Here is a 17,873-nt window from a genome sequence, read left to right as displayed (position 1 = left end):
TCAATGACAAAACACCTGAAAGACTCGCAGAAAGTAAAAGGAGGATCCTTGAAAGAGACCTTGAGCTCATGAATGAAGATTAATGAAACGATGTGAATGGATGAATCAGACTGAGCTTTTTTTTCAGCTGTGTTCAGAGAATCCTGTGATCTCTGTCTCATTTTATACATACACTGTACTGAAAATGGTTACAGTACAATAGACTCATTTATCAGATTAGGGGGCACAGTGGATTCTGGGATAAGGGCTATGGGTAAGGGTAATGTCGTAACACACCACAAAAAATTCAACATCATGAGTGATTGCATTTAAAAAAATGACTTTTAATTTAGGGTTTGAACAGATCTGTACCCTCTGTATTTATTATGTCAATAATGATATTCCATTTCATTATTTGCATGCTAACATTAAACAATTAAATATTATTGTGGCAGATAAATACAACACTGAAGTTTACTTCAATGGACTTTCCTATCATGAAGATACAGTAAAACAGTTTTGTTTATTATAATTTCAATATCTTTTATGTATTACTCAAATTTTAGATTTTGTCATTTAGATTTGACATTTTTTTGTTTTATGTTTTAAACTAATTTCATCAAATAAATGCATTTTATTTTATTTTATTTTATTTTATTTTATTTTATTTAAATGTATTTATTTCAGAAGCCTTAACCATTCATTAGTAGTGTTAATTAGATTAACCAAAATACTGTAGTTTATTTAAAATTTGAAAAATGTTTATTTTATTATTTTATTAAATAATACTTTTTTATCAATATTTATTTTATTTTATTAATTAACATTTCTTTTATTTCAGTTAACAACATGATTTGTTGACTAATTAACTATAATAATTATTTTATTTATTTTTTGAAACCTTTAGTTTTCAGTATTAGCTATAGTTAACTAAAATAATTGCACTTTAGTTTTCTAAATATTTATTTTATTTTATTAATCAACATTTATTTTATTTCAAGAAACAACATGATTTGTTGACTAGTTAACTATAATATTTATTTTGTTTATTTTGGTACCCTTTAGATTTTGGTTTTAGCTAACAATAATTATTGTACTTTATTATATCAACATTTATTTTATTTCAAGTAGCAACATGATTTGTTGACAAATTAACTATAATAATTATTTCATTTATTTTTGTAACCTTGTTTATTTTAGCTATAGTTAACTAACTAAACTTTATTTTATCAATATATATTTTATTTTATTAATCAATATTTTTTTTTCAAGTAACAACATGACTTGTTGACTAGTTAATTATAATAATTATCTTTTAGTTTTTAGTTTTAGCTATAGTTAATAATTTATAGTTTATGATTTAAAATAATAATTTCACTTTATTTTATCAATATTTATTTTATGAATCAACATTTATTTTATTTCAAGTAGCCACATGATTTTTTGACTAATTAACTATAATAATTATTTAATAAAATTTTTGTAACCTTCAGTTTTTAATTTTTAGCTATAGTTAACTATAATAATTGCACTATTTTATTATTATTTATTTTATTAATCAACATTTATTTCAAGTAACAACATGATTTGTTGACTAATTAACTATAATAATTATTACATTTATTTTTGGTAACGTTTAGTTTTAGCTAATTATAATGATTATACTTTATTTTATCAATTTTTATTTTATTGCAAATAACCAGATAATTTGTTGAATATAAACTCGAATAATATTATTTTATTCAATATTAATTCATTTTATTTTAAGAAAACCAGTATTTTTTGTATATCAATCTATATATATTAAACAAAGACACAGTCAGTATTTAAAATTCCTCCATGAAATCCGCCCTTAAAATCCCCCAAATCCTCTAACGTACCATCAATCAGCGATTCACTCATGACCCGTTTTGACTCTTGTTTTCCCTCATGTGACTGAAGCCAATAAGCAAATTCATCATCACTAAAACTGCCACATTGGCTGACAGGACCCGACTGTGTCCATTTGGCCTCTGTCTCCTTTCCTAAGCATGAAGAGCAAGAGAAAAGCGAAGATATGGAACATGTGGCATTAATGCGCCACCTTGCTTTGCCCAGCAGCAGACAGGCAGATGGTGTGGGCAACACTGATGCCACCGGCTTTCTGGGCTTGTTTGCATTTTAAAGTACATCAGTACCATATTGATGTATGGTATACACGGTGTCGGAGCGGCTGATGTATATTCATGGCCTACAGCTCCACTCATAATAAATACGGCCTCCAGTCGCACTGAAGGTCAATCTTCATTTGCGTCTAATGGGAGAGAGTCAACTGTTTTCTAAATGAGATGTATGCTCTTGCAGAGACCTGGGGAAAATAAATACAGACGAAAATCACCTTCCGGTGGCTCGCAGGGAGAGTCGCTTGACTAGCATTTAGCATTTGGTCCAGCAATTATACACACTCTGGTTATGAATTGAATATACAGTTACGTATATTATTTAAAAAAAATTCTGTGAAACAGACTGTGGGATACTGTGGAATGCCTAGCGTTGTTGATTATGATGTTATCAATAAACAGCTTATCGTAATTTCTTGCTTAGTTAAACTGATATAGTACAGATTTGTGTATTTGTGTTTGTGGATTGTGACTCAGATTTACAGTAGTAAAGTTAGATGAGGGTGGGCTTTTATTTTATTGCTCATATAAAGCAAATCAAATTTTCTACGTTTAAAATTTCATTATAGGTCAAGTTCTTGCATCTTGCATGACATAAATGTAGAAATCTTGAGATCAAGGCCACACTTCATTAAATTTGGGTTCACTCACAGTGATAATAAATGTTATATCATTTTTATATATTATTGAATATTACTGAATAAGACAAAATTATTAGCCCAAAATTATGATTTTTTAAAAATTCTTTTTTCAAATGTTTCCCAAGCGATGTTTAACAGAGCAACACTTTTTTTAAAAAGCAATTTTAAAGACAATTTTAAAGAAAACTAGTATCTTGCAAAATTAGCAGAACAATACTGTCATCATGGCAAAGACAAAATAAATTAGTTATTAAAACTATTATGTTTAATAATGCACTGAAAAAAATCTTCTTTCCATTAAACAAAACTTGGAAAATATTTTTAAAAGAATTAAAAATTCACAGGAGGGCTAATAATGTTGACTTCAACAACTGTATGTATTTAATAATAATAATAATAATAATAATAATAATAATAATAATAATAATAATAATAATAATAATAATAATAATAATATTAATAATAATAATAATAATAATAATAATAAAAATAATCATACACTACCAGTCAAAAGATTTGTTTAGGTTTTAAAAGAAGCCAATTCTGATCTGGTAGCTTAATTCATTTTTGATAAATATTTTTTTATTATTTAAAATAAGTGCTGTTGTGTGCTTTGTCAGTGTTATTTTGTTTTAGTTTTTAACGTCATTTTATTATTTGCACCTGCATAATTTTGATTTATTTTTTCTAAGCTATATGATACTTCACGGTAAGCCGAAAATCACACATTTATTTAAAGAAAATGATCAATATATGTCTGACAGCTAGCTAAAATAAACAGTAAAATTTTCTTTAATATCATTTATAGTTAATTTCAAACATTTGTTTTATTTAAAGCCTATTTTAAAGACAAAAACTTATGTGCGTGTACTGCAGGCATTGGTCAGTATAAGATTCTGACTGTATGATAATCTTGGATAAAAATATCAGGGTTTTACGGTATAGTGATTACTGCTCTAAAATGTATTCTTTTAAATGTCCAAATTTTTTATTTTCGTAAAAACAAACACTATTTTAGTACAAATAGTTACATATCATTATGTTTGTTGTTGTTTTTTTACAAAAGAGAAGAGAAACAAAATAATAATAAAGTAAAAAACTGAAAAATAATAATGAAAATTGTAATAAGGGGAAAAGAAAAATGGAAATAAGAGTAATAAACGTGTACAGAAAAATTACAACCAACTGAATGTAGTCATTCAACAATCACAATCAAATGTTCAGATACATTGTCAATGTTAAAAGAAAATTTTTACTATTGAACAGTATAAGATAATAATAGTGAAAGACAAACAAAAATTAAATTACTATGACATAAACTAAAAAGGAAGGAGAGTGCATTTATTAATTGGAAGCCTAAATATTAAGAGAGTTAAAGTAAGTTATAAAACATTGCCACTTTTTAAAGAAATTAGTTTTTCCAGAGCATCAAACCTTTTACAATTTTAGAAAATCCACAAGCCATTAGGATGGAGTTGGACACTTATTTGATTTCCAGTGAAGTAGAATACGATGCCTAGCTAATAATGAGGCAAAGGCCAAAATATCAAGTTCTTTACAATTAAACTGGGACCAAATCTTTGGAACCCCAAAAATGGCAACATCAGGGGATGGGTCTATATTTACCTGCAACACCTTAGACATAATTGTAAAATAATTAATTCAGTAATTCTGTAAAATACATTCTTTTTAAATTAAACTAAAACTTTTTCCCCTTTGAACACAATATATTTTATTTTGAGAAACATTTAAAATATTTTAGAGCTGTAAACATGTCAGGCTAAATAATCCTAATGAATTATTGACTTCTGCTGTCTTTATTAGTTTCTAAAACACAGATTTCTTTACCATTTAAAATGGCATCTTTGGATCTCTGCTGGAGACACTGTTGTCAGAAAAAAACGAAAAAGAAAACGTAAATAAAAAATCTTACATATACCGCAGAAATGATGTAGCAGAAAATTTTTCCAAACCGTGAAATGCCTTGAAAATGGTTATCGTCCTATGCCTAGTACTGTATAAATTAATGAATAAACTAACAAACAAACTTGAAAATCTGAAAACCACTTCTACAAGCTCGAGCCATACGAGCCCCAACTGTACATGTGTTTACAGCCCCTCCTCGAAATCATCATTCAACGTTTTTCCAGAGCGAGTCTTTTCTTCATTATATCAAAAATAACATCCATCACAGGCTATAAGAGTGTGTTCACTGTAACATCCACATTGGAGCACCAATCCACAAACCATTCTCCACATCAGCAACAAGTCCACTCACAGCAAACGCACATCCAGCAACCCACTCCTTCCTCAATTAGCATTCATTAGTATGCCAAGCACCAATAGCAGATCGCAACGTTTCGACTTTTGAAAGTCACCTTTAGATTTCAGACACCCATGTCTGTTTTCTCACAGACACAAGGAGCTCTTCAGCCGTATATAAACAGCGAGCGAGTGGACAGGCGGACGGCTTTGACAAATAAAGAATCGCATGCTTCTGTCACACTGCGCACAAAACAGCAAATAATAGAGACGGGGTCTGATCGTAGCCCTCGGAGCAGCTGTCATATTAAATAATAATGAAGGATCTATTAATATGCAAAGGAACTGGCTTAACGCTGTCATGCCTCTGAATATTGTCAGAATGTTCATTATTAATTAACATGCGGGCTGCCCCATACCTGCTCAATGTCAGAACATTCTTATAACAAATACAGAATGTATGTGCCTCCTTCCACGAATAGTGTAATTAAATTAAGATCAGATTAACTTCACATCAGTACACAAAGAGTGACTTAGTCGTGCTTAGTGCTCATCTTAATGGGAACCCTCAGCATTAAGACTTGTATGGGTTAATATAATAATACTTGTATGCGGTGACAAAGCCATGATAGATTTGCAATATCAACATGTTTGACGTCAAAAGGCTGTGAGCGACTTTGGGCTTTTTGGAATTGATTCTGATTCCTGGTTCTGGAGTCAATTAACCATTTTTTTTAATGACTGTTACATGACGCATGAACATGCTGTCTAAAATGCATGTCCATAATGATTGAATACAATGCAAATTTTAAACAGAAAAAAATATATAAATATAAATATACAGTTATGCATATGCATAAATATACATCATTAGCCCCTCCCCCCTGAATAATTAGCCCCCGTTTATTTTTGTTCTAGACAACATTATTCAGATACATCATGAAATGCTGAAGATTAACCATTTGTGTATTGAATGCATCAAGATTAAAAGGAATATGCATTCCAAACCAATACCAACAGTTGAAGTCTTACATCATCAGCCCCCCTGAATTATTAGCCCCTGTTTATTTTTTTTCCCCAATTTCTGGAGAGCAGATTTTTTTCAACACATTTCTAAACATAATAGTTTTAATAACTTAATTATATTAACTGATTTATTTTATTTTTGCCATGATGACAGTAAATATTATTTGACTAGATATTTTTCAAGACACTTCTAAACAGCTTAAAGTGACATTTAAAGGCTTAACTAGGTTAATTAGGTTAACTAGGCAGGTTAGGGTAATTAGGCAAGTTTTTGTATATTGATGGTTTGTTCTGTAGACTATCAAAAAATATATAGCTTAAGGGGGCTAATAATATTGACCTTAAAATGGCTTTTAAAAAATTAAAAACTGCTTTTATTCTAGCCGAAATAAAACAAATAAGACTTTCTCCAGGAGAAAAAAAATTAACAGACATACTGTGAAAATGTCCTTGCTTTGTTAAACATCATTTTGGAAATATTTAAAAAGAAAACAAATTCAAAGGGGGGTTAATAATTCTGACTTCAACTGTATTTGGATGCTTCAGCATGGATATGGTATGCCATGCAGCATGACACCATAACCAGAAATTGTTCATGAAATCTGTTCATAAAAAATGATCTGGCTTCTTATTTTTAGGATGCAAGAGCTAAATTCATAATTACTTCTTTTAAACAGAAAAGCCTCTTAAAGGAAAGTTGATTCCGCTTGATTGAATCAAATAAAAACTTTCGAATTAACTCTCAATTCTCTATGCGTTGGATTTGAGGAATCACTTGTTCTTGGAATCGACTCCCAGCTCTAGAGTTACTGGTGCTGTCTGTTCATATGATGTCACATTGTACAGCTTTCTGTAGTAATTTTCATTTGAAGAGGAACTAGATAAGAGATGCAAATCTTCACAAACAGTCACAAACCACCTAAGCACCCATGGGTATGAAGCGAACTCCACACAGAGAAACAGCAGAGACAAGAAACGCTAGATGCATAACATACTTATGCTTGTCAACATCAGTCATAACTGGAGAATACTGTACACTTACTGACTGCAATGAAACTGATGAAAAGTCAGTTTGAACTTTCTTCTTCAGTGGCTGATGCACATTGGCATGTTTACATCCAGCTGTTTCTCAGCATGAATTTCACTCAATATTTGAGAGCATTTAGACTCCTTGTGGGGAAAAAATCTATGGTACGCCATTTGGTTTATGCGTATGCTTATATCCATTGCCACCTGTAAGCTCTTTCTGTGGCTGTGAACTACTAAGAGCCAACAGAAGTCATCAAAAGTCACCTTTTGACATCAAGCACTCACACCTAAAATGATGGCTCATTGGATTTATGCGTCTAGGGGTCCGTGTGTTGTGAAGGACAGATCTATCAGTCCACAAAATCCTGATCAGCAATGCAACGATTGGCTGATGGCACAGCAGCGTAATGACATCATCTGATTAATATTCAATTATCCACTATCCAGAAAAATAACAAACTTTATACATTTGTTGTGGGCTGCATGCTTTACACTTTCATGTGTCAAGAGTATTTAGCAATTTATTTCGTTTTACAGTTAGAGCGGATTTTTCTTTATTATAGTAGTCATAGTAGTATTATAGTAGCTGGTTTCTTGATCGGTATAGAGAATAACTGGATATTTACAAAAGCATTTTAATATTGTTAAAGGTGTCTGCAACTTTTGTGAGGCATCAAATCACCATCATATTAACTGTCAAAACATGTTCATGACTGCATAAATGTATTATTCCTTTTAAAAAAAAAAAGTTGCATATTGTGCAAGTCTATTATCATACACAAATTGTACTAAAGCAATCTAAAAAGTTCATATCAATAAGTTTTCTCTTTAAACCACCAGGTGGCAGTCTTTGTACTTTTATTTTGGAGTGCAGATTGCATTAGTTTTATTACTATATATATATATATATATATATATATATATATATATATATATATATTTATATATATATGTTTACTATTTTCCCAAGTGTATTTAGCTACTACTGTAAGAAAATATCAGCATTCGGTGCATACTTTCTGTATTATCTTTGCTCGAACTGACCCGATCTAATCCTTATATGAAATAAGCCTGCTCCCTAGCACCAGAATGAGCCTGCTCCCTAGCTACCAGAAATGTTGCTATGACAACAACTCTCGGATGAGTTTTGAAGAACGAAACGATCCTGGATCATGTCAAATCACGTCAATAACCAAATCCAGCTAGCGGAGTAATCAACGTATGAAGAACAGGCCATAGGTCTAAATTCTTGTAAAACATAAAATGTATTGGGAATGTTTGTTAAACGTTTCAGATGACAAATCCACTAGAGAGCGCTGTCCACATTTTTGCTAATCTCAAATGCATTACTTTATGGTATGTTTTATTGTATGTTTCAAATGCACATTGTCCTTGTATACATCCATGAGTAGGCAGGGTTTGCTGTACAAATCACAAAGCAAACTACTGTCTTAAACCCTTCTCTAAACCCAACCAATATTGCTTTCAGAAGCAAAAATAAGAGAAAAGTGCACTGCTATCATGTAGTTTTACCTTGTTTTAATATTGTTTTTTTCTCTTTTGTGGAACTGTGCTTCACTGGACTCAAACCTGTGCGGTCTGCATCATTTTTATTTATTTATTTAAATTTTTCAGGTTTATTCGACAGGGACAATGCACATTAATGACATAGGAATGTGTCAGAATTAGTGTAAATGCATTGCATCTGGAGTCCTTGTACTGATGGTAAAATAGTCAACCTAAAAATATAGCTACTGTAGCTAGCTCTCTGCAGCTCTCAAATGGTCACCCACTGAAGCTAAGCAGGGCTGCGTCTGGTCAGTACCTGGATGGGAGACCACATGGGAAGCTAGCTTGCAGCTGGAAGTGGTGTTAGTGAGACCAGCAGGGGGCACTCAACCTGTGGTCTGTGTGGGCCCTAACGCCCCAGTATATTGATGGGGATTCTATACTGCTCAGCAAGCACCGTCTTTTGGATGAGACATTAAACCAAAGTCCTGCCTCTGTGGTCGTTAACTCCCCATTCACACAGGGTGTCAGCATCAATGCTTCCCATTCACTTTGAATAGGGGTCTGTCAAACGTTGCCAAACTGAATTGTGGGTCCTTCTGCACTGATTCAGCGGCGTTGCTTGCTGCAGAAGCTGGGGATTTATCAATTGTCAAGCGCCAATTGAAGCGTCAGCCAATCAGATCGCTTTATGCAAATTCCCCAGCTCTGACTGTTGCAGATTGTGGACTTGTTTTATTGGTTGATGCTGCTGTGAAGATCACGTCAGCCCCAACTTCAGATATGCCCTCCGTCAAGCGTTCACGCTGAAGGCCTGTGTGAATCGGGCGTAAAAATCCCAGGATGTCTATTGAAAAAGAGTAAGGGCATCCAGGCCAAATTTGCGCACTAGCCTCTGTCCACCATGGCCTCCTAGCCATCCCCAGATCAGAATTAGCTTCATCAAACTGTCTCCTCTCCACCAAACAGTTATTATTAATCACCAATTATTATTATTATTATCATTATTATTATTATTATTATTATTATTATTATTATTATTATTATTATTATCATCATCATCATCATCATCATTATTATTATTATCATCATCATTATCATCATCATCATTATTATTATCATCATTATCATTATTATTATTATTATATAAAGCAATTACTCAATACACAATACAAGTATCAATTTAAATATGAAATTGGCAGCATTTCTATGATAAAAAAATCCATCAGGAAATGAGGCGAGATGACAAGTATAACACTGTACAAAGGGAGCTATTTTTGACTGACTACACTTGTAAATTTGTCCATATGGAGACAGGCAGCTGAGGGAAATGTGCCGTATTTGAGCACAAATGATAGACCAGTAGAGTTGTTATGTTTTTTAGAATAGTGGTATATATTTGTTTACTCATTGATATGTCCCTTTAAACATCATCATATTTCAAGCGAGCCTGCCTTGCCAAAATAAATGTTAATCATTAATATATTTTAAATGAAAGGGTTTTCTACTACGTTTCAGTAAAAGATATCATTTACATTATATCAAGCCATTCAAGTCTTTTTACCCAGAGTTCTTTTTACGTTTCAGCCTCCTAATAAAGATCAAGGCCAAACTCCTCTCTATTTACCCAGCGAATTTGCAGAAATTAGCTCAGTTTCTCCGACTGAGGAGCACCGCTTCACACAAAGCTGAGGTTGTGCCAGCGAGGACTGGCTGAATTAATGCATCTGAATTGTTCCATCTGCGATGGAGCCAAATACCGCACATCAATTATAAGCTGCCGACGCTCGGTGTGAGCAGAGTCACATTAGAGTTGACTGATCTGTTTATGACAGTGTAATCTTGCATCTGCGTGAAGGGCTACATGTTTCATTAACCTCTTTTTGTGTCGATTCTCTCAGTCTTGCCGCTTTTCTAGTTGATCATGTCCACCTGATGACAGACTGACGGAATGATGCTCTTATGTCATTTCCTGCAGAGCTAAACACTTAAATGTCAAGTGTACGGTGAGTATTATGGGGTCAGCCCAGTGTGGACTGTTGATATTAAGGAATTTTCTCCTGTGTTTTTTACCAGTGTTTTGCTTATATTAAGAATTATGCATTTTCATTTGAAATAACTTGTCTATTAGTTATTACTGGCCAATTACATTTTTAAGGTATACATCTATAGATTTGTAACATTGAGAATGCGTATTTCTCACCAAGGATGCATTTATTGGATTAAAATAAAAGTTTTACTGTTAACTATGAAACTAAAATCAAGGCTGAGTGCCTTAGTGTCCCACCAGTGACAATATACAGCCATATCGCACTGCAACGAATCTGATATTGCATTTTTATACAACAGTTCTGTCTGGTTCTTGAATCTGATTGTACAGTTGAAGTCAGAATTATTAGCTCTCCTTTGATTTTGGATTTTTTTTTATATTTCCCAAATGATGTTTAACAGAGCAAGGAAATTTTTATATATACAGTTGAAGTCAGAATTATTAGCCCCCCTGTTTATTTTTTTCTCCAATTTCTGTTTAACGATGAGAAGATTTTTTTTAACACATTTCTAAACATAATAGTTTTAATTTAGAACAATATAGCTTAAAGGGGCTAATAATATTGACCTTAAAATGTTTTTAAAAAAGTTAAAAACAGCTTTTATTCTAGCCGAAATAAGATTTTCTCCAGAAGAAAATATATTATCAGACATACTGTGAAAATCTTGCTCTGTTAAACATCATTTGGGTAATATTAAAAAACAAAAAAATTTGGGGGGCTAATAATTCTGACCTTAACTGTGTATGTATATATATATATATATATATATATATATATATATATATATATATATATATATATATATATATATAATTAATTATTATTATTATTATTAACGATAATTAAACAAATTTATATGTAAAAAATTATAAATATTTATTTTTAATATATGAAAATACAAATATACTAAAAGTAATGCACAGAAAATCCATAACCAAATGAACAAAAACTAAACGGAAGCGATAAATTAAATAACAAAAACTAATTGAACCTATTAATAAAGCAAAAAATTCCTCAGTGGTTCTAAAATGTCTATTTACAGTAAAAAGAGTAATTTTTATGCATGTTTTATTACATTTTCAGCAGCCATTAGTTTTCACTATCCCTTTTTTCCTTTTTTGGTCAAACCCAGAGCAAATGACCAATATGATTTAATCTACTAGATGGTTGTTACGTAATTACTGTTAACAATGAGCTAGATATCTCTATTCTAGAGGTGTAACTGGTGCTGAATGACAAGCTGCTGCAAGAAAAACATTTCAAGTACTACTTTAACACAATGTTGTGCATAAAGGCTCAGAACATTTGCCAACATTACAACTGTAGTGTGTTTATGACAAAAGCTACATCAACAAAATAACTAAATACCACTTTGTGCTGTTTTTAGCTGTTTTTCATTTTTACTCCCCAGGATAACAGGGATTCATGGAAATCTCACTATTGGATGCCGCTTCGTCAAACAACCAAACATTCTTAAAATGTTACTTTTCTTCAGAAGTTCCAAACAAAATGTCAAGATCAGAGGTTCTCTCATGGTTTAAAGGGCTGAATATCAAAGGGTTTTTGTCGCGGTTGCTCAGGACTAAATAAGAGAAGACTCTCATCCTGTGGCTCATGGCCTTTGAGTTCCTGTTTCTAAACAAGACACTGATAGACTGACCTCACTCAAACATGAGGGGCAGCTGGATGCACTTTCTCAAGCCCAATTTTACACTAAAGCATTGTTCAAGCAGGAATTTTTAAAGTGTTCTCCAGTCTAGATTTGAAGTTGTGCTTTGCATATCTGAGTATACAATAAACAAATTCAAATAAATACAGTTGATAAATAGTCAAAATTAGTAATTATTAACACCTGTGATTTTTTTTCTTTTTTTTATATTTCCTAAATTATGCTTAACAAAGCAAGGAATTTTTCACAGTATTTCTGATAATATTTTAAATATTTTTTCTTCTGGTGAAAGTCTTATTTGCTTTATTTCAGCTAAAATAAAAGCAGTTTTTCATTGTTTTAAAATCATTTTAAGGACAATATTATTAGCCCCCTTAAGCAATATTTTTTTTGACTGTCTGCAGAAGAAACAATTGTTATACAATCACTTGCCTAATTAGTTAACCCAATTGCTTAGTTAACCCAATTAACCTATACACTGTAACAAAAATCCGTAATTTAACAGTTTATTTCCGGCAGCTGGGTGCTGGAAAAAAAGTAAAATAACGGCCATTAAGTTACAGAAATTAACTGTAAAATAACAGAGGTAGAATTACAGAAATTTACCAGAAATTTGAATTTAAGGAAATTTCTGTAATTTAATGTCTGTTATTTTACAGTAAATTTCTGTAATTTAACAGCCGTTATTTTATGGGGGTTTTTTTCGGCACCCCAACTGCCGGAAATAAACTTTAATATTACGAATTGTTTTACAGTGTATTTAAGCCTTTAAATTGCACTTTTAATCCTAGTGTCTTTTAATACTATTGTCTTGGAAAATATCTAGTAAAATACCATGTACTGTCATCATGGCAAAGATAAAAGAAATCAATTATTAGTAATGAGTTATCAAAACTATTATGTTTAGAAATGTGCTGAGCAAAAAAAAAAACTATCTGTTAAACTGGGGGAAACATTTACAAGGGGGCTAATAATTTAGGAAGGCTTATAATTCTGACTTTAACTGTAAATAAATTTTGTTACATATACAATATGGGTAATTGAAAAAAAAGTAATTTTTTAAGGAAATAAAATAGATATTATAAATATTTATATATTTATGTAGTTTGAAGTCTGATGTCTGAGAAAATATAAGGGGTTACTTTTAAAAAAAAAAATTAAGGAACAGTTAAAAACAGACTCTTAATAACATACAAACTCGTAATAATATAGAAACAGTGTGATAGCAATTTATCTTCATTGCTGGACACTTCATATAGTGCTATTTAATTGTAAAACATATTTGTTATTTGAAATTATAAATGTTTTTTTTTCTCCATGCCTTTGTTTGACTTTTGGACATTTTGAATAAATACGGTAGGAATGTCACACCGAAGGACAACAAATTTGATAATGCTTCCAAAAAGTTCCATAAATTCAGACAAACTTCACTGGCGAACGTCATGGGCTTTACAGGGGGCTTCAGTCACATGATCTTGAATGGGGTCCTTCAACTTAATTAAAGTTTTCTGTTGAACATGATATTCAATGACAAAATGTATCAAGTCCCTATGTTTTTAGAAGTATACGAATGAAAAAAGATGGCCATTAAGTAAAATAGATTCTTAAAATTAGGTCTGAGGTATTTGTTAATTAATTTAAAATTAAAGCTGTAATTTTTGGCCATTTTGTGTTGTTTCCCTGATATTTTTTTGGTCCTGAATGTGTGTCCGTTTGTATTCACAAATGCATAAATTATAAAGAATTTTCCTGGTGCTATTGATGGCATCATACTGTAACATTATATAATGCATACTGCATGTTTAATAATTGGTCTGTTTGGGTAACACCATTTCAAAGTTAAGCTTACAGGGAAGACACATATAGGTAAAACGCAAGTCTGATCTGATAAAGCTGAAGTATGCAAATATAAAAAAAAACATTTAGCGCTGCTTGACTGAGTGCCACAGCGACAACATTTAAAAAAAACAACAATACAAACAAACGATACTTGGGTTTAAAAGTGCTAACTATAAGTATCTGTGTTCAATAATTGCTTAGGAATCCGCAAGAGAGACTAAACGAGAAGTTAACCGTACATTAACAGGGAGTCAACCATAACCTAATGACTATGTGTTATTAAAAGAAGGCAGAACAACCGAGAGCACAATATGCAAATCAGCACGAGCGACTTCAAAGGCGCCACAATGAAAACCAGCCGCAAATAGAACAAAAGCATAAGACCGGCTCCAGGCCAACTGAAGGCACAAACGCTTGTTGTTGATTCTTGTGGCGATAAGCTTACTTTAACATGACGGCGGCCTATGCACATATAGCAGAGAAGTGGATTTAATCGGGCTAATTAAAATCCACTCAAGGCAGAATGCAGCATCCACTGTAATAATCTGGAAGAGAACAACTCTCCACTCCAATTTATTCTGGAGCTGTGGCTGCACGGGGAGGGGGGCCGGCGGGGATGGTCAGTGGTTCTGGCTGGTAGTTTGGATGAGGGCTGTCAGATTTTGCAGTGTGCCATTTAACGGATGGGCAGTGGGCCGCTGTGAGGACGGGCCGGGACGCGGGAGGAGGTCTGCGTGTGTTACCTGTGGGGGGAATCATTCCTGGCGACATGAGGCCCGGCACCGTGTGCGGCATGATGTGAGGGTTCTCCGGCGATGTCACACTCTGGGTCCGTTTCGGAGGCCTCCCGGGTCTTGAGCTAAAACAGAAGTGAAGTGGTGGAAAGGGAAAAGTGGAGGGAGAAAGAGAGAGAGAGAGACTTGCTGTTAACATTCGCACCAGAACGCAACTCCGTTCCAAAGAGCCAACATGCACTGTAAATAAATTCCTTTTCAAGGACAGTTGCTTTCTGCCGCTCGACATAATAGACTTCCATAACTAATTAGATTACACAGTGAATTCATTTCCTTTATTGAAGATCAACCACTTTTTGATGCATAATTCATGGCCCGCACCTCGTTACCTGCCCTTCTGTATTAATATCCCTACACTATTTGAATTGCCTCGTTTGCATATGCTAAAATCTGGCCGTGCAGCTTTTCGGGCTGGAAATTACATGTTAACTTGTTATAATTATTGCAGTCAGGCCACTATTGATTTATGAGACTTTTAAAAACCAAATATGTGTAGTTCTGGTAATGAATGATATTGTAAGGTTCTTCAGGAAATTAAAAGGCAACGGCTGCCTAAGGAAACGTTCTGCTTGCTTGATTTAATAGGAGCTGTAGCTGGAAGCTGGTGTGACTGAGTGACTCAGACCTGTTGTGCGTTTATGATGGAAACTTTTATTACTTGAAATGAGTGACCAAGATCACACAATGATTAATGACACAAGAAGCACAAGTCTGACAAAGAGCGAGAGAGAGAGAAAAAAATGCCCCTCCGAGCTGATTGTCAGATATTTTTCACACATTACTCTGTGCTGTTCATCCATGCATATCTCTCCTCTAATTTTGGCCAAAACGCAGCTTGCGTAATTTCAAAACAGCCTTTACGGAAATATTTCCTATCTGAGAGCATCCCTAATAAATTGGTGTGGTTGTTTTGAAGCCGCTGCAGCCACTGGGGACATGTTTGGGAGTTTTTACAAAAAAAAAAAAAAATGAAGAAAAAAAAAAGAAAAAAGAATCGTGATTGCATCCCCACTCTCTGTTTTATTATAAACTAATTAAAGTTGCTAAACAAATAAACATATATTATGTACCTGTTTAACGAACCAATCTTCCTATAGTAACTGAAATTAAAAAAAAAAAAAATCAACATAAATTTATATTTACATTACCATTTTATAGACTGATAAAAACCTTTATATTTACCTTATTAATAAGTAAATAAACAAATATGTTTTAATATGTTTATTTTCATATTGTAAATATGTAATTTACAAACCAGCAAAACAACAAACAAACATACAAATAAGGTAATTGAACATTGAAGGTGCAGTAGGTGATTGTCTTCAGAAAGATTTTTGTTGTGCTGGTTGAAAGTCTCTTCACATCCTAATAGTAATGATTAAAGTAAATGATCTAAATGTGTATTTGTAAATGTATTTTTATATTCTGGGTAAGGCTTAAGACTTAAAAATGTTCATCCAATTAATAATTGTCGGGTCGATAATTCTTATAAGTAGCCCAAACTGTCTGTCAGCAAATGCAGATTTCAACAACTGCGCACCTGTTCACTCAGATCCGCCGGTGCGTTCACGCGGCCCGCAATCACGTGGACACGAGTGACAGTGCTAAAAACAAATGCTGAATCAAAACTTTTTAAAATCCTGAATCAATATTGGATTTACTTTTGCACGCTTGAGGAAGGATGACACCATGGCTGAAGTATTTCTTTTAGACAGGTAATAGTATGTTTTAAAACTATTTTAGTCATGCAAAGCTGATGTAGATTGTGTTGTTATGAATGGGTTATATGTACGGAAGAGTTGTTCAGCCACTAAAATCTTCCTGCAAACAATTGATGTGACTATTTTCAGTACCTTTTACAGCATTGAAAATGTATATATTTATTATTTAGTAAATAGCGCTATTCCTGCTTCACTGGTGAAGTTGGTGTTATATTTTGAAAAATGACACCTGTGACGCGTCCCTGTTTTTTAGTTTATCGTGCTACTCTTAAAATTCGGTCTGAAATAGCATGCAAGTAATGTATGGCTTAGTAATAAGTGTAATTCCTGCACCTCGCTGGCCAAGCACTAAGCATTCAGTAGTCACTTTAGGACAAAGTGTGTGAGAGAGTGAGACTGATGAGTGAGACTGATGAGAGAGTAATTACATAACTGAAAACGTGCTAGATATAATACAGTTTTTGTTCAGAATTGTAGTATTATAAAGTACTATAAAGTTTTGTAAGTGGCGAATGACATGATCTAGCGGGTCTCTGTCATCTTTAATGTGCGTGCTCTCAATTTCAGGAGGCGTGGCTTTGGACGACAGGGGAAGGATTGTTTTTGAAAGATATTATGCTAACCAGTTAGCATTTAGGCAGATCACCTACTGTACCTTTAATTGTTAACTAAATTATCAAGACTTAAAAAACACCACAGATGAATTTTCTAATTATATGATTGAATATTTCAAATAATGAATAAATCAGATAAAAATGCTTCTCATTGTTTCCAGAGAAAAGCTCATTTTCAAGGCATTGTCTATATTTCACAGCACTTGCGTTAGAATGGCATATCAGGACATGATTGAAAGAGGCCTTCATTAACTCAAGGTTTTGTTCTCTGCTTTTCCAGTGACTAAACAGGGCCTCATTTTCATGGCCAAAAGGAAAGCAGAAGAGCGTATTCACAACGACCCAAGGCCTTTTTAAAAGCTCACTTATTCATGTACCAAAGTCTGTCATGTGCATCAGTTTAGTCCATTTACAGACTGGGCAGATGAGCTGCGTTTCATTGCATTTTATCATGTTTTATCCCTGACAGGCATGAAATTGAAACGGAAATTCTTTACTTCGCACACTAAAAACAGAAGAGGCCATAAACTCCATGCTCATAGCGTTAGCAATGAGAAAGAGAAGCACTCGATATACAGTC

General features: G+C 33.0%; 1 protein-coding gene across 3 annotated transcripts in view; it reads right to left on the bottom strand.

Moving 5' to 3' along the window:
- The window catches only part of dachd (dachshund d), a 170,028-nt gene that overhangs the window by 74,990 nt on the left and 77,165 nt on the right, over window positions 1-17,873 (bottom strand). For all 3 annotated transcript variants that reach the window (XM_056465443.1, XM_056465441.1, XM_056465440.1), the window contains exon 2: window positions 14,908-15,023. In XM_056465443.1, the coding sequence (XP_056321418.1) occupies window positions 14,908-15,023 (116 nt within the window). The remainder of the gene's footprint in view (window positions 1-14,907; window positions 15,024-17,873) is intronic.

Source organism: Danio aesculapii, chromosome 9, assembly GCF_903798145.1.
Source record: "Danio aesculapii chromosome 9, fDanAes4.1, whole genome shotgun sequence".
Classification (NCBI taxonomy): Eukaryota; Metazoa; Chordata; class Actinopteri; order Cypriniformes; family Danionidae; genus Danio; species Danio aesculapii.
Note: the sequence above shows the minus strand (reverse complement) of the source record. Positions and strands in the feature narration are given on the sequence as shown.